At 51.8% G+C, this 20980-nt stretch overlaps 1 protein-coding gene across 1 annotated transcript; it reads right to left on the bottom strand.

Annotated features, from left to right (window-relative positions):
* Nucleotides 1-1124: 1124 nt before the first annotated feature.
* LOC306641925 (cancer-related nucleoside-triphosphatase-like) lies at nucleotides 1125-10835 on the bottom strand (the record flags this gene model as incomplete). The annotated part of the gene is given in 6 exon segments (XM_079107269.1): nucleotides 1125-1789; nucleotides 5087-5293; nucleotides 6190-6277; nucleotides 9372-9441; nucleotides 9444-9533; nucleotides 10802-10835. Coding segments are annotated over 6 exon segments (558 nt in total). The 3' UTR covers nucleotides 1125-1720.
* Nucleotides 10836-20980: the final 10145 nt, after the last annotated feature.

The following is a 20980-nucleotide window of genomic DNA, read 5'->3' as shown; positions in this document are numbered from 1 at the left end:
CCCCTGCCCCCACAAGCACGAACCCCAAACTAGCCATTCCATCTGTTTTGAAGTAGGTTTCATTGCTTTCCTAATTTAAGACAAAAGCAGAGTTCAGTCAACAGTCACCCTGAAGGACAGAGCTCTGAGGGACAAGTGCAGAGGGGACACATTCCTACTTGGGAGCCCAGGGAACCCTGTGCACATGCCACTGCTGCCCAGAGGCCCCAGAAAGGCACTGCATGTGGGGTCCTGCTTCAGCTGGGCAGGCAGCAGCCCAGGTCTGGGTGTAGGGCCCAGGAGGACACAGCAGGGACATCTGCCTGCCCCATCCCTCCACCACACTCCTGGGGTTGGCAGGGCCCCTGCAGGGCTTGATGCCCTCACTGTTTTGCAAGGTTAGGTTCTCAGGCTTTGTGGTGGCCATCCTGGCCCACTGAAGGCCATAACCCACACTGGTCAGTGCTCCTCATCCTGGTGGCTGCAGTCAGCCAGCCTGGTGGACACTCTGACGCAGCACCTGGCCACCAGGGAAGGGTCAGTGTAGACAGCCACTCCTCCCCCTGGGCAGGAGGCCCTTTGTGAAGAAGCATCCCCAGGTCAGCAGGCCTCCTGCTGCAACCCCTCAAACACGCACATCCAGGTCAAGCCTGAAAGCTGCCCAGGAAGAGCATGGTCGATGTGGGGCCTTCCCCAGGCTGCAAGCCCGGGTCATGCTCAGGCCTGGGCTTCAGCATTGCCCAGCACCATGCTCAGACACCTGTCTGCATGTGCACAGACCTGTCAGTCATAGCAGGGACATGCCGCCTTTATGCCAGTGCTTCTGTAGCTGACACTAGTTGCTAAAAAGCCTGAAAACTCACAGATCATCACCCAAAATGACCTACAAACACAGCTGTCATTCCAGTACCATCATCTTTGAATCCCAGGTTGCCCAGATTTTCCTGCCTCCCTCTTCTGCGGCACCCTCCTGGGGGCTGACCCAGACTTCTGCAGCCTTCCTCTCAACTGCACATCCCAGTGCTGAGGACAGTTCCTTTTGTAGTCTCCCCACCTGCTTTGAGGACAGCTATTGCCTTTTCCTGGAAGGGAAACAAGGCTCAAAAAGATTTAAAAAAAAAAAAATGCACCCAAGCCCACGGCCCAGGCAGAGCTCTGAAGGAAACTGGGCCCAGGACTTGCCGCCCTTCAGTCTGAGTGGCAGGTGGCAGGACACTCCAAAGGCCACCCACACAAGGACTCGTGTGTTTGAAACACCACGTTTGCTTTAATTTTATTAAGCAACTAACAAAGACATACACAAGAGGTGGGGAGGGAACCCCAATGGCTCTCTGAGGAATAATAATTCAGTCTGGAGACAGAAGCCCGGAGAGGGGGAGGAGTTTAATTTCCATGACACGCAAAATTGATGGGCAGTGAACTCCCTGTCCACTGGCAACACAAGGACAAACTTCAAGGGGGACAAATTTCAGGGACTGAGCACCTCTGCTTGGTTCCCGCTTTATCCTGGCCACACACATGACCAAAGAGGAAATGAACAGAAAGCCCTGAGCACAAGCAGGCCATGAGGGGCTGCCAGTCAGCACAAGGCCTCCCGGACTTGCCAAACATTTATGGAAGCAGCTGTCAGCCTCCCCAGCCGCAGGACCCAGATATATGGGGGCACGCAGCTGGAGGCAGGGCTGGAGGCTATGCTCAGCTGGGCACCTCCGCAGGGCAGCACCACAGGCACCAGCCGGCCTCACTTCCTGTAGCTCTGCACCCAGGCCACGACATCCAGTAGAAGGCGGTTCCTGTTCTCCTTGGTGACCTGTGGGAGGAAGCAGGGAGCAGGCCTCAGACCTCCCTCCTTTCCTTCACCCTGAGAGCCAGGAAGGCTGGGAGGCCAGCAGGAGCTCTGAGACAGAACAGGTGTCTCCAGTCCCACCATCAGCTCTGCAGAGACAGCCCAAGGGACAGCAAGCCAGGTGAGGTGGTGCATACCTGCAATCCTAGCAGCTTGGGAAGCTCAGCCAGGAGGATCCAAGTTCAAAGCCTGCCTCAGCAACTCAGTAAGATCCTGTCTCAAAATAAAAAATAAGAACGGCTGGGGTTGTGGCTCAGTGCTTAAGCACCCCTGGTTCTACCCCTGGTGCCAAAATAAATAAATAAATAAGAAGGGACAGCAGCTTTGAGAGCTGATGGATCGTGACTTGGGAAGAGTGTGAACCAAGATCTGTAAGGAAGGCAGGGAGGGGGTAAGGCAGATGGACAGTCACCCTGGAGCAGAAGCCACCAGAGCAGCAAATGACTGAGACCCAGGGACACCCAGAATCTGAGCATGCTCCCAAGGTCAGAACATCTACTCGGCTCACCAGGGGCTTGGAGGACCCAAGTGCTGCAAGGTGCCTTGGCTCACCTGGAGGAGGAGGGGGCTGAGCCAGAGAAGCAAGGGTGACAAGGTGCAGACCATAACTCGGCCTCCTGACCTCAGCGTGTTCTCCATAGGCAGTACCCTTACAACACAAGGACGTCCAACAAGCAAGCACGGGAAGCAATACTGGTGTCCCTTCCCCTGTGATCAGTTCTTCCCTCACAACCAGTCTGGCAGAACAAAAGGGGCAGAGGCACCAGGGAGAGGGCAGGGCTGATGCTTCCTGTCGCCTCCCCTGGCCCCCACACTCATGGGCACTCGAGTCAGTGCCCACAGGTCTGGTTCTGAGGTTCTCGGCATGGATTTATTCAGTTTACCCAGCTGTGGTTCACAGCAGGCTTTTGGAATTGAATCTGTAGGTTTATGTCTTTAGCAAACACGGGGAGATCTGGGCTACTGTTTCCCGCCTGTCCCCAGGGCTCGTTCTTGACGTTTTTATTCTGCCTGCTGCTCTATCTTCAAGTCCGCTAGTTCTTCCTTCTGTCATCCTCAGAAGGTGGGCCCACAGATTAACGTTTTGATTTGGTTACTGTACTTAACGGTTGTAAAATTTTCCTATGATTCTTCTATTGTCTCTATTTTTGCTGAATCTTTCACTCTGAGACTTTCAGTTCTTCATTTGCTTCCAGGGCCTGTGATGGTCACTGAGTCAACACAGGATGCAGAGCCCAGTCCTGCCCTGACTCCAGCACCATGGTTGGAAGCCCATATCTGCCGGCCACCTCTTCATTCCAGCTGCAGCACACCCAGCTCTCAGGACAAGTGACCTATGGCCGAGTCTGTCATCCACTAGCTGCTCGCCTGACACAATGCAACCACAAGCAGATGGCACTGGCTGGGTGGCACGCCCCCCCATCCTGGAGCTCACTCAGCCAGGCAGGGCTGCGCAGCTCCATCTGGGGCCTCGAACTGGCTGCCTTCTCTTGTTCCTTGAGAAACTGTGGAATCCTCCCTGCCTCTCTGCTCAGACCTCCCTCCCTGGCCCTGCCTACCTCCAAGTCAGGTCTCCTCACAGGTGCCTGCTCCAGGACGCTGCAGGCAGAGGCCACTCTCAGACAAATCCAGACATCCACTGCCTCTGGGGATCAGAAAGGACCCACGGCACACATAAGCCAACCACTCAGTCTGCTGGTAAGGACATGAGGGTACTCGTTTTGAAGCCAGGGCAGCTGGAGAAGAGCAGGGCGTGCGGCCCCCTCCCAGAGCTCTCTCAGAGCTGGTCCTTCTGTGCCCCACTAGGAGCAATGACTTCCCTGCTGGAGGACATCCTCTCCTCTGGAGTGGGGACGTGGCCTCATCTTAAGACACTGTGTATACTTCTGGACATGGCCCTCAGCTCCTCTGACCCTCCCTTGATTTTCGGGTCCCTGGTGCTAACACCACAAATCCCAGCCTTCCAGCATGGAAGTGCCATTTCCTGCTCCTCCAGCACCACTGCCTCCATGTCCACAGACACTGTCATCACAAACCTCTACCTCGGAGGTGGTGCATAGAGGGGCAGGTGGTGGCACTTGGCTCTGAGGCCACTGACATGAGGATTCTGTCTTCACACCTTTCCAGCCTCACTCAGACATCACCTCCTGGGACAGACACAGCCATGCTGCCAAGGCCTCTTCCCAGCCTTCAGCAGCAGCTGGAACTGCCTCCTGCGTCTGCCTGCACACATGGCACTCAGCTCCTGCACTCGGTCCCACGCTCCTGGGGAACGGACCCACCAAGACGTTAACAGTGCCCTGCACACAGTAGGTGTTCAGTTGGCACTGGCCAAGGGAGTGCACCCCTGAAGGAGATGCACATGCGTTCCAGATCTGGCTGGTCCAACCCCAGCATGGTCCTTCACTGCCACACAGGATGCACTGGTGGCAACATCCCAGCAGGGCCAGCGGGCCAGGGGACCTTGCAAGCAGTGAGGCAGGCTGTTGGCACTAATGACATGTTAACTAACTCAGGCTGACTCCTTACTTCCTGGTGGGTGAGCAGGATCAGGGCCTCAAAGGCGGTATCAAGGGTTGGTGATGATGAATCGAACCACCATCAGGGATTGGTTAACAACAGTTCCATGAACATGATCAGCTCGTGCTTGCCATATAGTCCTATGGGACTCTCACCTGCGTGAACCTCCCATGTCTTGCTAACCTTTAGGCTGATTGGTTCCCACCTAGCCCCCACACTACATAAAAGCTGGGTGATTTCCTCAAACGAGTTCCTGCTGTGACTGGTCTCCCTGACACGTCTGTCTGATTCTCCTTTGCCCAGAGGGATGGGAGTGGGCAGTCAGTTGGCCCTACCTATCCCGGTCTGACCTTGTTGGGGAGTGCCCCCTTCCCTTGCTGCTGTTTGAGAAGAGACCCCGACAGCAGGCGCTCGCTGTGCTCCAACCTGCTGAGGCCCCACACCCTCCACTCACCACCTACCTCTGGGAAGCTTTTAACCTGTGGTGGGGGTGGCATGAGTGGAGCTCAACAAGGGCACTACCAGGGACAGAGGAGGGCAGCAGAGAGGACACAGAGACACGGGAGGGACTGAGGAGGGCAGCAGGCTGGGATACTTGGGGGCTCCCAAGGTTCATCAGTGCGTGGAGGATGGTGTCATTCTAAACCCCTAAGATCAGACTAGGTGACGCTGCAGCACAGGGGAATGTGGGAGGCGGAGGAGCAGGCAAGGGCAGGGTGCCTGCAGACAGGGTGCACTCACGCTGAATACCTTCACATCAGGCCTGCCCTGGATCTCCACCAGGACCAGCAGCTTTCCCTTCAGGGCTGGGATGGTGCCCAGGACGATGGTCCCTGGTGAGGACAGAGTCTGGCGCACAGCCTGGATGAAGGGCTGGCTGAAGAGCTCCATCTTCCTGATCTCATCAATGACACACACTCTGGGTCTGAGGCCTCCGCAGGAACCCACCTGGGGACAGAGATACTCACAGGACACTGGGCCACACTACTCGCAGGGCTCTGAGTGCTACAGGCTGTCCTCATGTGTAGGCTCATAAGAAGGGCGACCTAGGAGCCTGCAGCACCAAGCACTCAGTCCCCAAGTCCTGGCGTTTTGCAATATTTTATTCCTCACAATGGTTCCAACAGTGACCACATCTTATGCTTACATGTACCCAGAAAATACAGGGCACCCCAATACCTCAGGTTTAAAGAAAGGAGACAGCAAGGCTGAGTGCCATGGCAATGCTGGCCTCTTGACTCCAACTCTGAGTCTTGATCCGAGAGGTCTAGACTAGCATTGGGTGCTCCCATCCAGGCCCAGAGGCAGAGGCACTCCATGGCACCCCAGTGTCCCTGTCAGGGCCTGTAGCCAGGCTGCGGCTCATCCTGGATGTCCTACACGACCCTCAGGGTCCCATGCACACCATCGCCGAACCCACAAGACACAGGTTCTCAGCTGGGAGAGCTGTCCTGGGACTGAGAAGGTCCTACCAGCTGACAGGCAGAGGGACAGCGTAAACAACCCCTCCTGTGACACAGGCCCTGAGGACCAGCCTGGAGGCTTGGGCTGTGAGACCCCAGGACAGATCAACAGCCACTTTGGCCCCTCTCCCTGGCAAATACAGACCCAGCTGTGGAGGGGCCCTGCCAGGCATCGCTGCTGTCACCCCAATGCTCCAGGATGACCAGAACCACCCCTCCAAGGAAGCCCTGCAGAGCAGAGCGCCTTCAGGCTGCCTGGCTGCTGCAAGGCAGGTGTGCACACTTTCTCCAGGTACCCCCCCACTGAGACAGTGAGGAGTCCTGGAGTCCAAAAAGAGGAGCCCCACTCCGAGGGCCCAGCCACACCCATGTGCCACACACCTGCACATCTTCCCAGGAACCAGGAACGGTGTCCAAGAAACCCTTCTCACCACAAAGAAACTGCTCTCCAGGGGCAGAACACGTGTGCCTGGCAGCCAAGGCACAGGTGTGAGCACCACCTTATGGAGCACCCTCAGTCAGTGGCCTGCTGGGCAGCAGACCTGACCGCAGGTGCAGGGACTGCTGTCCTCACCACCAGCAGCATTCAAACTGTTTTCAAAAAGTCTCACATGCTAGTAAAAATTTTACCACTATTTGAATTTTGGAGTAAAGCTCTTATCTCTGCCGCTGGCTGACCTTCTCTTTATTAGAAACTGCCTGGAGTGGGGAGAACAGACTGCCTGCTACAGGGAGGTGGTGACAACTGGCAAGCAGCTGCGGGCAAGAGAAGCTCAGTTACAATCCCAGCTGGGGGCTCGGCTCCCCAAGGTGCCACGCCTTGGTGGGATGCACATTTCAAGGAGTTAAATCTGCTTGCCTGTAGGGCCTGCAGAAGATACCATGCTGCTCAGAGCCCTGCAAACAGCCTCCCCAGGAAACATGTTAAAGAAGGGAGAGAGAGAAACCCCATTGTGGCCACAGAAAGGAGGCTGTCTGAAAACAGCCATATCCTCCACATCAACAGGACCATCACTCCGCAAAGTCCCATCACCCCGCATGACCTCCAACGCAGCCTCAATTCCACAGCTCAGGATAGCTCTGCCTGGCAGATGCTGTGCCACCAGGAAGGCCTCAGTAAAACAGGAACGTGGAGGCAGTGTTCTGAGGATGGAGCCTCCAGCCGGACAGTCTGCACTCAGTAACGGCCAATGCCACCACGCTGCTACCACCAGCACAGGACAATGCGGGAGGACCGATGCATGGGGGGCAATGTTGTAATGGTAATTAAACAGTGAGTACTGATGCGGAAATGAAGGGCCAGCATGGATGAGAGACGGCCTTCAAGCATTGCACACACGTTTAAGCATGACTTATGAAGCAAAATACACTGATTGGATGTGAGGTGTCTGATAAACGGTTTTAGCAAACTAGCTAAGTATCTGGAAGGAAACCAACTGTCTCCTGTGTTACGTTTGAAATAAATTCAGGTGGACTGAAAGCATAAGTGCTTTTTTAAAAGCACAGGGAAGAAGTAAAGTAAAATGTTATGTTAAATTTGAATAGGGCTGAACTAAGTGACAAGCAGAAAAATAGAATCAATAAATATAAAAAGGTCATCTGCCTTACAAAGGGGGGATGGGAAGAAGAATCCAACGATAATTTTAGACTAAAGAAACCAAACAATGGAAACACTTAAACCTCATTAGAACCTTAAAAATGCAAATTGAGGCCAGCAAGTGTCTTGGAACTGTGAATCAGGTACTTGCAATGTGCCAGACAGTCTGTCCTCACACCACAGAGGACCAGAGTGGCCCTGGGACCAGGCTCCTCACACCATGCTGCCCTTCAGGCCCTGTGGGAGGGCAGCCCTGCTGGAGGCAGAGCTCCTGCTTGGTGGTAAGATCACTTCCCACTGAGAACAAGGTGTCTGACATGAAGGGAACCACAGTAGATCAAAGATGAAATGCCCACTTGGAGAGTCGATCATGAACCTCAGTTCTGAAGATTATTAAGATATGAGACCATGTCAGATCACTCAGTCATCCTGCAGGAAAAACAAACTGGGCCCATAAACTGGGAGGGGCTGTTTCTTCAGTTCTGGACAACTGAACAAACAGACTAGGCAGCCAGGCAGGCAAAGCATGCCAGCAGTGGCTATGCTGTGGTAAGACCTGAGTGACTTACATTGTCTTTCCTTTTTTTATAACTTTTTTTTTTTTTTTTTTACCATGGACAGAGAAAATTTCAATTTTTAGGAAAACAATGTGATAGCTCTCAAATAAGGCGAGGTCAGCCCTAGAAGAGGGACCAACCCAGCTGGGCCTGCAGTGGGCTTCCTAGAAGCCCAAGACCTTTCCCATGAGCACTGGCCTCCCTCCTTCCCCTCCCATGCCCCTGCTCTGCTCCATCTCTGTTCTGGTCTGCAGAGTGTGGCAGATACCCATGCTGAGGTGAGCCTGGGGACCTAAGACTCCTGGGCTCCCAGCCAGTCCTGCTTCCATGGGGACCAATGGGCATGTCTCACTGGTCCAACCTTAGAATTATTTTCTGTACATTTTTCATAGTATTTTTAAAAGGACTCAAACAACCCTCCACCCACATTGAGGCTTTTACATATGACAGACATTTCTTAACTTTGTCAGATCTGCTTTCCCAGGTCCTGCAAGCTCAACACTGGCCCTGGATGGAAGGTCTCACCTGTTCCCCTGGGGTTTCTAAAGCTTCCAACCCACCCTGTCACCACCTGCCAACAGCAAAACCTGCATCTTCACACACCCCTATTTTTGTCACCTAATCTTTGTGTTTTTATAAAAGCTAAACTCTAATTCTTTCTCCTTTCTTCATCACAATAATATATGGGGGATGGGAGAGACATTTTTGCTCTAGAAAAGAAATTCAAGCCATAACTGGATAGGGATGTCCTGTGGGGGGGCGTGCCTGCCTGGACCCTGAAGGTCTATACTGCTGATCAGAGCACAGAGTTGTCTTTGTTCCTTAATGAAGAAGACAGATGCAAGCTCTTGATGTGGTCAGTACAGGAGTGCTTATTCAACCCTGCAGCTAGACATCAGGCATGCACCCTCTTCTCCCAGAACTCTGCTGACAGGAAGTAAAAATCAATTCTGTGTATTGATCCAATGCTCAAAGTCAGACTCTTACCTTGGAATTTCATTAAAGCATTTCACTTGCTGTTTGGACATTTAGATGGAGATATCTGGTGGAAAAACACCACATTCTCTGACTGCTCCCATGAAACTCAGCAGGGGGAGTTTCCCCCTGAAAACTTTCCAGGGGAAGGAGGGTGAGGAGGGGGGTGGTGGGTGCAGCAGAGCAGAGAACTAACTCTTGGACTGGGGAGCTGCAGCCCCACCAACAGGGGAGAAGACCCCTCCAACTAGAGGCGTCCTCAGCAGCTGACTCTGAACTCCAGCAGTCTTGGCAATCACTAATCCCCTGCGCTGTTCAACTGCGCTCTAGTGCTCAGGGGCAGAGGCACGACCCAGGTATTAGAATATAAAAGCTCTGAACTTGAAGAGAAGGATTGTTTAGGGATAAAACCTACAGTAATGAAGCATCAGTACCCGACTCTGGACAGAGGCCCCCAAGCACCCAACAAAGTGACGACATCAAATACTGTCCTCTTTCCTCCTGCCTCACTTCTTCTGTATAAAATCCATCCACAGGCACCCCAGAGGACTTTAAAACCTCATTGGCTTTCTGGATCAAGGTAATTTTTCCAACCCCTGAAAAAGAGAAAGAGACCCATCAGGAAGCTCTCTCCGTAGAGCACACACCATGTGCCACCTGCAGGAGAACAGCCAAGGGAGGCGGAGGAGCAGCGGCATGCAGATTTGTGAATATTAATTTCACTCTGATCTTGATTGCTCCAGGTGTGAAAAAGTTTCAATTCTAGTAGAAAAAAACAAAGGAAACATGAATGGCATCCTGAAGTCCACTCTCAAGTTCTGCAACATCCTCAGCTTTGTCACAGATACACCCCCAGCATGCAATGCACATTCCAGATGATATCAGGCCACGTTTACATCCAGAACTGAGTTGTTTTTCCTCCCAGGCTCACCCTCCTCACTTTCTCACCTGGGAACCAACAGGGGTCATACTTTGGTCAGAGGATGGTTACTGGAGAACAGGGCCATGGTTACTGGGGAGGGGGGGATAACTTCATTCCACACTGTCTACTGAAAATGCATCTCTTAAACCCCAAATCTCCTAAATCCCCTCTCACACACACTGCCTGGTAAAATAAAATTCCAGAGTCTGCAAGATTCAGTGAAACTGCACTGAAGCTCTAAAGAGGCTGTATCCAGTGCTTGGCCCGGTTGACAGGATCAGGCTGAGGGGGAGATGGAGTGCTGCAGGTAAGATCCAGGCTTATCTCGGGTACCTTTAGTCCCTAGCCATTGACTACCAACCTCTGCATCTGACCTAGCATAAACTCCTGTGTCATGACCTGAGCTGGCTCCAGCTTCCACTGCCCTGAAGCTAAGAATGCTCCCCCTGCACCCTGTGGAAGATTCCTGGCTCTGCAGCAGCCCCCGCCTGCGGCTCCCACTGGTGTACTGGTACATGCACTGATTTACAAGTTTTTTCTGAACTGTGACCTTTAGTTCGTGCAACCACCTCACACTGGAGCCGGTCGTCCCGGGTAACCTAAATCCGTGTCCCGGCCTGGGTCACTCATCTACCTCAGGAGAACCATCTCTTTTCGTTTCCTTTGACGCAAGAGCAGTTTCCGCATGGACGTGACCTTTGCTACTTGGGGCTAAGTGAGAGGCACCCGTGACAACCTTCACCCTGGGCCGCACCGACGTCCGATCACTAGCTCCTGCACGGGCGCCCAGCCCGCTCCGGGTCCGGGTCGCGCCCCACTGCGGCAGCGTGGGCCTCCTTTCTGGCGCCGGAGGCTCTGCGAGGCTGGGACAGGGCCACGCCAGCGTGAGCTGTGGGGCTCAGAAGAGCCGCAGCGGCCGCCTCGCCCGCGGCCGGTGCTCACCTGGCGGCCTGGCAAGGAACACTTGTCGCGCCATGCCGGAGGCGGAGCTCGCCGCCACAGAGTCTGGGCCGGTCAGCCCCGCCCATGCGCCGCTGGCCCCGCCCCGGCGCCCAGAAGCCCCATCCCGCGCTGCGCCTACGCCTGCGCGCGCTCCAGCTCTGCCTAGAACGGGCGAGTGTGCGGTTGCTGCCGGCCTCCGGGCTCAGAGCCGGCGGGCTCCGGTGGGAACCCGTGCTCGGCCCTCCGTGGCGGATTTGCGTGCGGGGTTGGTTATTAAGGCTTTGCGGCCCCAAGCATCCGAGTCTGCCTTGGGCCGTCCCTCAAGGTGCAGTTCCCCCAGGCTGCACTTTGGGACCTGGACTGCCCTCTGAAAGGAGAAGGCCCTGCTGCGCTGCTCCGTGTGTGCTCTGCAGCCCAGAGCGTCCGGGCAGCTTTACGGGAACCCTGAGGCCTGACCTCCAGCTTCAGGATGCAGAGTGTGAAGACAAGGTTACAGCAGATCCAAAGATCTAACTGGCTTTTACTGTATCTGAAATAGAATCCGAGTTGGTGATGAGCAGGGCAGAGGAGGTTGGCTGTACATGCAGAAGAGGCTAGACAAATGGCTTACTCCATTATGTGGCTAAAACAGAAGGAACTTCCTAGCTTGCTGATTCAGGCCTGCTGGAACCTGTTTTTTCTTTAGGAAGACTGGCCACATTGGAAGTTCAAGTTTGATCACCAGGCAGTTACATAAGCGACTCCATTCAGGTTTGGTCTGGTATGCAGGGGCCTAGTGCAGGAGCTCAGTGAATAATTGCCTCTCCTGAACAGGGTCTAACAGGAGTAATTGATCTTCAGTCCTCAGCATCCTTGCCCTTTTTTCAGGAAGTTCCCAAAGTCCACTGAGTGAGAACCACTGGTTCTGGTGGACATCCCATACCTGCAGCCACCCTGGGAATTCAGGCTCTCCCATACTCCACCTGGAGGATTTCAGGCAGAGAATTAAGTACCTCCCTGCCTCACTTAACCACTTCAAGTTTCCACCTCTCAAGTGAAGTGGCCTAGGGCCAGATTTACCTGTAAAGTGTTTCAGTCTCACATGCTGTTTGACTTGTGAGCAATCATTCTCCATCCTGGCTGAGAAAGCAATTTCAGTGAGTGCTCAGCTTAATTGGTTTGCGCCCACACAACAGACCTCCCGGACTCCAGTTAGCTGGCAATATGTGACAGTCTTGTGACCTCAGTTTCTTGCTTTAAAAAAAAATTAAAAACGAGTCAGAATTGTAAGACAGAACTGTCACCATTTTTGCAACATTTATAGCAGTATATTATTATAACAGTATATTACTTATTATCCCAAGGGGTAATGTATCATACAGCCTTCCACATCTTGCACCTGCATGAACATTGGAAGTCAAAGAACAGAGGATGTAGCAAAGTAAGCCCATAGAAGGATCTTCCTAAAGGAAGAAAGGGAAAAGAAATATGTAGTCCAATGTAGAATGTATCTTTTGTTCTAAAACACTAATTCTAAATGTTCATTAGGTAACATTTCCCATCACTGGCCTGGAAGGGGCTCACTGAGCATCTTGTGAAGCCCTGCAAGGGATTCTGGCATAAATGTACGTAGCTCAAGGATGTATAGAATCAAGATCTAGAGATTCAGTGTCAGGAAAGAGAAAGAAAACTTTCTCGAATGGATGTTCTTTATCCATTAACAACTACTTCTTTTGGCAAGGGGGGGTCACGGGTGTTTTCATTCCTTGATAATTGACTGAACACTGATTTATACAGTTTTCTTTATGTGTTGTATTTTACAGCTACAGCGATAGCCCAGGTTAAATAGCTATGTCTTCTAGAGATTAACAAGAGGGAACAACATGATTAGCGACAAAATACCATCCTGAATGGAATTTTCCCTTGTCATCTAATCAAGGTGCTATGGACTCTGTCCCTGAAATTCATACTGAACTCCTCCCCGCAATGCAAAGAAGCAGGAGGTGAGTAGGTCACAAGGACAGAGCCCTCTTGACTGGGATCTGTGCTCTTGCAAACAGATGGATGGGACCTCTGCTCACTCTGCTCCCTGCCAGCTGAGCACACAAGATCAACATTGGCAAACCCAGAAGGGGCCTTCACCAAGAACCTCATGATGTCTGCACCTTGCTCTTGGGCCTTCTGCCTCAGAATTGTGAGAAACACACATTTGCTATTAAGCCATCCAGTCTCTGCTGTTGTGTTAGAGTAAACTGAGTAGTGATACTGGTTCATTGGAGATCAGGAACAGGTCCTTGTTCCCCAGAAGATTAAATGTCCAAGAAGTGCTGAGGCTAGCATAGAAAGCAAGTTTTAATTAAGAAAGGGACAGAGACAGACTTCTCCAAAGAGCAGATTTCCTAGAGTTGGAGGGGGTGTGTCTTGCTCTTTCGTAGACTCCAGATACCCTCTTTTTGATTATTTTCTTCTCTTTCTTCCTGAGAGCAGGGACAGGGAGAAGGTTAATTGTTAGCACCCCAGGGTGCCCAGGAGCATGAGGGCAGAGGTTAGCAACCCACTGTTCTCTGTTTGATAATAGTCCTCATCCTTTCCTGACCCCATCCTTCATTAGCTGTCCTGATTGCCAGACCTTCCCCTGCCTCAGCTTGCTGAGGAATGTGACAGGTCCTAATGTGGGGAGCATGTTAGAGATAGTGTCAGAGCCCAGAGCACATGTATCCATCTGCCCCTGTGCTGGACACTGTGGATGCTGTGGGTGTGGTTGAAGGGGCAAGCTGAGGCTCTGCCCAGCTCATACGACACACCAGATGGCTGTAACCATGGGGTGACACCCACAACCAGAGCTCATAAATTGTGCTGAACCCCAAAGCCTTTGGAGGAGCAGAACGGAGCAGAGCTGGACTGCATCAGAGGGAACGGCTGACACTCGCTCCCCTGCGGCCCCCATCATGGCTGAGGAGGAGCCAAGCACAGCTCCTCGATTAAGATGCAGTGTGGTGAGCATGCTCTGGGTTCAGCACTAGGAGGAACAGGTTAGGTTAGGATAGGTTTGCAGTGACGTGTGAGGCCTGTGGGGAGCATGATAAAGTGAGTTAACTGGCCAGCTGACTCTTGTCCGTAAGACGCCAGGGACAGGCCAGGCAGAGCTGCAGGCAAATTGCTTTTTGGCAAAGAAAGCATGTGGGGATCAGTACAGTGAGCCGGTGTTATACAGTTATTCTCTTAGCCTGGGTCCCACCATTCTCCTCTGTCTGTCCCCTGACACTGGGACACAGATAGATGTTCCCAAGGAATAGGTGACTTTTTCCTGCAGAGCTGGGTACAGCCCCCTTTGCTAGAAGGCAGCACTGTTCTTCAGGGAAGCAGTTTGTGAATACCTCTGTAACTAGAAAAGCCCAGAAATCCTGAAAAACAGGATTTTGTGGTTTTTTCCATATTTCCCTTGGCCCATGCTGTCCTACTTTTAAAACTACAATTCCCCTGTCTTAGGAATCCCCTCAATCCCTGGCCAATCAGCAGAAATGACCAGAATTCTCTCTAGCCTCATGAAATAATGGGGGTAAACAAGCTTTTCAGAGTGAACTGCCAAGGACCAGTGAGGTGCAGGGGAAAGGAGGCCGGAAGCAGAGCTGCTTGGTTTTATCCTCATCTCCCAGGGAGGCCCCACTCTGCAGCTGTTTTCTTCAGGTTCAAGGTCATTCCTCCACCTGGATCCCATCAGTTGAAAACCTGTTGTGTGAAATGTAGTGTGGCACTTGTTCTGGCTTGAATCTGTTGCTAATGGGTAGGATCCCCAAACCCCTGCATCTAATGAATATTTGAGTTGAGTCTGAAGGGAGCTGGCCGTGGAACACACCTCCCTCCCTGCCTTCTTCTCCCTTCCTCTCTTCCTTCTTTTACCTTCTTTTCCTTCCTTTCTTCTTTCCTCTCCCCATTAATTACAGATACTGTGGTAAATAGTAGGGGTCAAGCATACATTTGAAATAGCTTGTGTCTTGAGAAGATTAAGTTACAAACACTGCCTTTTTTACCTGAGGTCCAAATTTTGAAAAACAATGTCAATGCCCATGAGTTACAATGTTTTTTCTTTCAAGATGAACATGTCTTACTCAAGCAGAAGCAGAGCAGAACTGGACAGCATCGTTCCTTCCTCACCTGCCTTGCTGAACGAAGGTTGCCACTGGGAGAGCTGGCACTGCCCTTTAGGCACCAGCCTCTTGACCCTTCACATGTCAAACAAGGGAATAGCTGACATTCGCCTAGTGTGTCCTGTGTGCCAGCCTCTGTTCTAACAGTGTTAGAAATTACATTGACTCCTTTAATCATCTCAGAAGTTTCACTATATGTAGAGAAGCTGAAGCACAGAGAGGTTGAAGGAACTGTCACAGGCTTTCATTATGCAGGCATCCACGCATGCATCCATCCACCCATCCATCCACCCATGCATGCATCCATCCACCCATGTGTGCATCCCTCACCATATTCATCCATGTATGCATGCATGCATGCATCCATCCATCCATCACCCATCTGTGCATCCATGCATCCTTATAGAAGCATACGCATACACAGATGCTTCTCATGAACACAGTCCCAGTACACCCTTAGGACAAGTATAAAATGTCCTAAATAAAAAATGCACTTACTACACTTACTACCCCACCTTCAGAACATCCCAGCTTATCAGCACAGTGCACTGTAGAGTGTCACTTGCCAGTCCTCACAATGCTGGAGCTGACTGGGCACTGCTGCTCATCCCTGCTGCCTGGCATGGAGAGTATCAGAATGTATAGTGCAATTCTGGGAAAAGATCCAGGTTCAAAATGTGTAAGAATGTTTTCTGCTAAGTGTGTCTCACTTTCACATTACTGCAAAGTAGACGCGCTGTGAATTGGTCCCTAAGTCCAGGGCCACCTGGATGCCTGTGTGTGCAGCACAGACTCAGGCCCAGGCCCCAGCAGCTCTTCTCCAGCCTCTGTGCTGCACTTCTGTCCACTGAGGCAGCATTTTACACTTGTCCTGAAAGCAGATCAGGAGCAACATCACGAGGCAGGAGGGGTGGCTGGGGGAAAAAGACTTGGTCCACTGGGTGATTCTCCCTCTACCAGGAAAACCAGACCCATATAGCACTGGGATAAGGTGGGAAGCAGCTGTCTGAGTAACTGTGAGAGCAGACATCACACAGGGACTCTGTGCCTGGTTCTAATCTCGTTCTTCTCTCCAGGGCTTTCCAGAGCCATCATGACTATCACACGGGCCTATTGTGTCAGTCAGCCTTTTGTCACTGTGACCAGAGTACCTGAAAAAAGCAGCAGGAAGGAGGACATCTATTTGGCTCATGGTTTCAGAGTTTCAGTCCGCAGTCAGCTGGCTCAGTGGCTCTGGGCCTGAGGTGAAGCAGAACATCATGGCAGAAGTGGTGGTGGAGGAAAGCTGCTCAGCTCATGGCACCTGGAGAGCAGGCAGGAGGGAAAGAGGAGAGGAACAGGAACCCAGGGAAGGGGAGCCCTTCCAGGGCACTCCCATGGCCTGCCTCCCATCCACCCAGCTTGGTTTCTCCTTGCAGGGCATCTCCTCCATCTTCCCAGACAGGCAGGGCTCTTTGACCCTCTCCTGGGCCAAACCTCATGTCCCTTCTAAAGCCATGTGTGGCACAAACCCCTTCAGGAGGATGTGGGATATATCAGTTCCTTTCAGACTAATAAATCACCTGGGTATCATAGGGCTAGTGTGCTCTTCCATGTGGAGAACCCCCATGGGCTAGTGAAACTAGCTGTCTAGCACCTCAGTGGGAGAGAGGCTGGTTTTCCTAGAGATGTGGACAGACAGGAACTCTCCTTTCCTAAGGTCCCTACCTCCAGCCCCTCACCTGATTTCATAAGGAGGCTCTGAGCTGAGGCAAGCAGCACAGAGCTGTGGCAAAAGAAGAGCCCGGCCACCCCGCCCTGCCACCCCGCCCTGCCGGCTGCCTGGCCAGACCTGCCATTTGAAAATCTCACATGGTGGACTTGGGCTGCCCTGCCTGAGGCCACTCTGCAAAATGCTAAGCAGGCCTCCAGGCCACCTCGGTGCAAGAAAGCAGGAATGGTGCTGGCCAGGGGGCGCCACCAGCCCTTGCTGCCTCATTCTGCGGCTCAGAAGGGGACATACAGAATGTCCCGCACTGCTTCCTGGTCTACACAGGTACAATTTTTTTCTGCTTTGAAGGCTCACTCCCATGTCATCTTCCCATAGCCAACACTTTCTTGTCACTCCTGACCCTCAGGATATGCAGAGTGTCCCTGATGGGTGCTCTGTTTCATGAACTTCTAGCTCATTTCTCTCATTTTAGTTGTCATTGAATGATGACATTCGAGTTTATTTTGTGACCTTTTTCCTCTTTGGAATGAAGACTACAGAAGAACTAGCTCAGGCTTATTCACCCCCAGCATCCAGGTGTTCAGTTAATGCTTGCTAAGTAAAGAAATGTCTAAACTCTGTAGTTCAGTTCTCAGTGAAACCATTTTTAAGATTGGAAAGACATGCAAATGAAAGGGGAGCTGGGAACCCCTGTTGCTGCAGCATCACGTGCACCTGCCTCTTCTTCCACCTGCAGTGTGAGGCAGCTCTTAGGTGAGAAAGGTGTGGCTGGGTACTTCTCCCCTGCAGAAGCCACTCAGTGCACATAACAGTTATTTGATGATGCAATAAAGTCTCATAGAATCAATACCATAGACACCTCCCATCCATCGGCATGGCTGCTGGAGAAACAAATGGCTGGAGAAGTAAACTAAGCCCTAAGGAGGTTATGGAGCCATTGGGACCCTGTGCTCAGCAAGATCATCACCAGTACACTGGGGTGAGCTGACACGTCTTATATCTTAGTACCACAGACCAGTTCTGTTCTTACACCTTGTTAAAGAACAAAATATAATTGGTTATTTTGCCCTGTGTAATTGTCTATAGTCTGGGACTTGGTGACCCCCACACAAGGCAGTAAGGTACCCAACACATTATAAAATCATACTCTCACCCTAATAGGAATTTTGGGAAGGAGACTGAGTTGAGGGAAGGAACTGAGAGGAGAGAAGGTGGTCCAGGGTCGCAGAGGCAGACATGGCAATGAGGCAGCAGGGGCCAGGGCTCACCGTGTGCCTAAGGTTGCTAGAAAACACAGATGGAGCACAAAGACACGCTTTTTAGCATATGTATGTCCCATTTAATATTCAGGCTGCACTTACACTAAATAATTATTCACTGTTTGTCTAAACTTCAATCAATAAGGGTGTTTCATTGGCTAAATGCAGCAACCTTGGGGTGCTCATCACTGCCTCCCTGTGCCACTTCCCAGCTGGTGACTGGGAAACTGAACACAGAGCACCTGAGGGCTCTGTGATGCCCACGTTCTGTGTCTGAGATGCAGTGAGGAGAAGGGAAGCAACACCTAAGAGTGGCAAAAAGAAGAAAGGGGAAAGGGCCCCAGGTGACAAGAAGCTGGCTGTCATCTCCACAGCTGGAACTGACCAGGAGGTTGGTGGGTTTTCTCTTTGCAGGCAGCAATTTGAGCATGTGTAGCGCTTGCTTAAAGCTGAAAGGCAAGGTCAGCACAGAGTGTTAAAGGGGCTTCTGTGGAGTGCTGGTTGGATGTAGCGATGCAGCTGCGTTTGGACTGGTGGCTGTCATGGGTGGTGGTGAGGTGGGAACTTCAGATCAGGTGGGTCTGAAGCCCTGGGGCCATGAGGGAGTCACCCTGGAGTGGAGATCTGCTGGACAGACTGGCTGCTGTGAGCCCATGCTTTGGTTAGTGAAGTGGTGTTCTGCCTGCAGAAGCTAGTGTCCACATAGGTCAGTGTCCAGTAACCCTGGAAAGGCCATTCCTAGTACACGGCCACTCTGGTCAATGGCCACAGGTCCTTCTGGAGAAGGCGAGGAGGGAGATGTGCAGGGCCAAGCTGGCCTTGTGCCTCCAGGAACCTGGCCTCCCTTTCACTCAGGGGCTGGAGCAAGGGCAAGGCAAGAGGGGGACTCAGGAGGACATTGAAGGAGGGACCACTGTCAAGGGCTCGGGGGCCATCCCTGTGTATGCCTGACCCAAGAGTGGCACCTCCCCCAATCCCACAGATTTGTGCCCTGGCCTCCCTCTTGTTCAGGTCCCGCTGGGCTATGACTGGGTGGGACTGAGGGTCATGGAGAGGCAGAAGGGTCCACAGTGTTGATGATTATGTTCCTCACCTGAGGGGACACCAGGCCGCAATCAATACCAAAGGTGTGCAGGTCAGACAATTCTGATCCCTGCTCTGATTCCTGTTGACCCTCACACCCAGGACCCCAGGACCCCAAGGAGTTCCCTTCTGGCCTGAAGTCAACACCACCACCACACTCTGTCCAGTGACCAGGATCCCAGAGGGGTGCTCTAGAAAGCTTGCTCCCTGGAGACCAGGAAAGGGATGGCCTTTATGTGGTGGAAGGGAAGACAGCTTGGCGCAGTCCCTGTGGATGCAGCGCTCACAGGACCGGTCGGCACCGCCTCACCTGGCGGTGGCTACACCTGCTGGTCCCCTTTGCCCATTGCAGGAGCCTGGTCTTTGCCAGAGTGCAGGCCATGCCTGGCAGGTGAGGGAGCAACTGCCTCTGAGATGCTTCCTTCACCCCAGGGCCAGTGGACAAGTCCATACCAGACCTGGTTGACTCAGGGCCAGGTGCATGGTGGGCACACTTTGGGGGCCCCATTTTTACAACCCAGCTACAAAAGCTTGAAGAGACAGGAGCAGGAAGAAGGGACATGGCTGATTTCGCACAGCATCTAGAAAGAAGCAGCTCTGGGGACTTTTGATTATTTCTGACTGCTCTCAGGACCACGGTGGTTCTGAGCAGCACAGGAACCCACACATCTGCTCTCAATGTCCAGCACTCTTGAGGTGCCCAGAGCCCTCTTGCTGAGTGGTAAGGCCGACTCCTGCCTCATGACAGAGGTCTGGGCTCTTCCAGTGTTCTGAGCCTCTGAGCACTCGCAGAGTATACAGGGATAAAAATGACTTCAATGCTCATGAACTGAAGCCTGGAGCCTTTTAGAAACTGAAGAGGATCCACCTCATGGTCTCCTACTATAATTGAAAAACAACTTACAATTAATGACTTCTTGCTTAACTTAAAACATGCTTTGTTGCATTGCAAACTTGGTGCACATTTTGCCTGCCTACCAGGTCTTGCAAATAAACATTAGTTTTGTTGTACAAATAAACACACTATTTTAAGTTCAAGAGAAAATTAATCTTCCCTTCTTATCTCATTAAGAGAAGTTATTTTCTACTTCCTCTCCTGAATTTATTTCCTCTGAATCCCACCCCCTCCCTCAGTTGCCTTCACAGCTTGGGATTTGGGGAAGTTTTAGGTGGATAGGGACTTTTACTGTAAGGGATCCCACGGAAACCACGCCAGACACGGGAAATCACATAAGGGAGTTTATTAAGCAAACAGAGTGTCTCCCTGCAGGGTAAGAGAGAAAATGAGAGGAAAAGAAAGGAAACAAGAAAGGACATGTGCAAGAAAGTGTGAAAGGCAGGAGGATAGAGAAAGTGAGTAGGAAAGAGAGAAAGATGAGGAAAGATGGCAGGGTAGCTACAGTAAACAGTTGAATTCTGCCAGGCTAACAGGGGACCAATATCGGAGAAGGATACTTGCAAGCTGACTGATAGCTATCTAGGATGTTCACAGATTGACAGGTGGTTGGGAGGTGGGGAAAACAGCTGCAACAGAAAGGGTGGGGGAGCAGCTTTATACGTTACATTCCCCCATTTCTGTTTTTATAAGAAAATCTTTTGCTCTCCAGTTCTTTCCAAAGCCTTATCTCTCCTTCCTGCCTAAGTGACTGGAGCTGGTTTTGTAGGTGAGATGTAAAAAGTCCATTCTCCTTCCAGACTTCCAAAGGCAGATGGTTTTCATGGACTTCATTTCCTCAATTTGACTGATCCCCTATTTCTACACTAACTGCCTGTCCCCAATTCTGACTTCATTCACCCCTCTAATTTTAGGAACTCCTTCACTGCTGTAGGGAAAGGGGGTGATGACTGATCTGGCTTCTTCGAGCTGGAAGGGGGCAGTATGGGGCAAGCAGTTTGAGGGGTCCAAGGTATAAGTCCGGTTGGGGAAGAGCAGGTTGTAAAGGCATATGGGGATGGGTGCTTCTATGAGAGAAGAACAAAAAGACATGAGTACTGAAAT

The sequence above is a fragment of the Sciurus vulgaris genome (assembly GCF_902686455.1).
Source record: "Sciurus vulgaris genome assembly, chromosome: 12".
In the NCBI taxonomy this organism is placed as follows: domain Eukaryota; kingdom Metazoa; phylum Chordata; class Mammalia; order Rodentia; family Sciuridae; genus Sciurus; species Sciurus vulgaris.
This window is presented reverse-complemented; position numbering and strand designations above follow the sequence as displayed.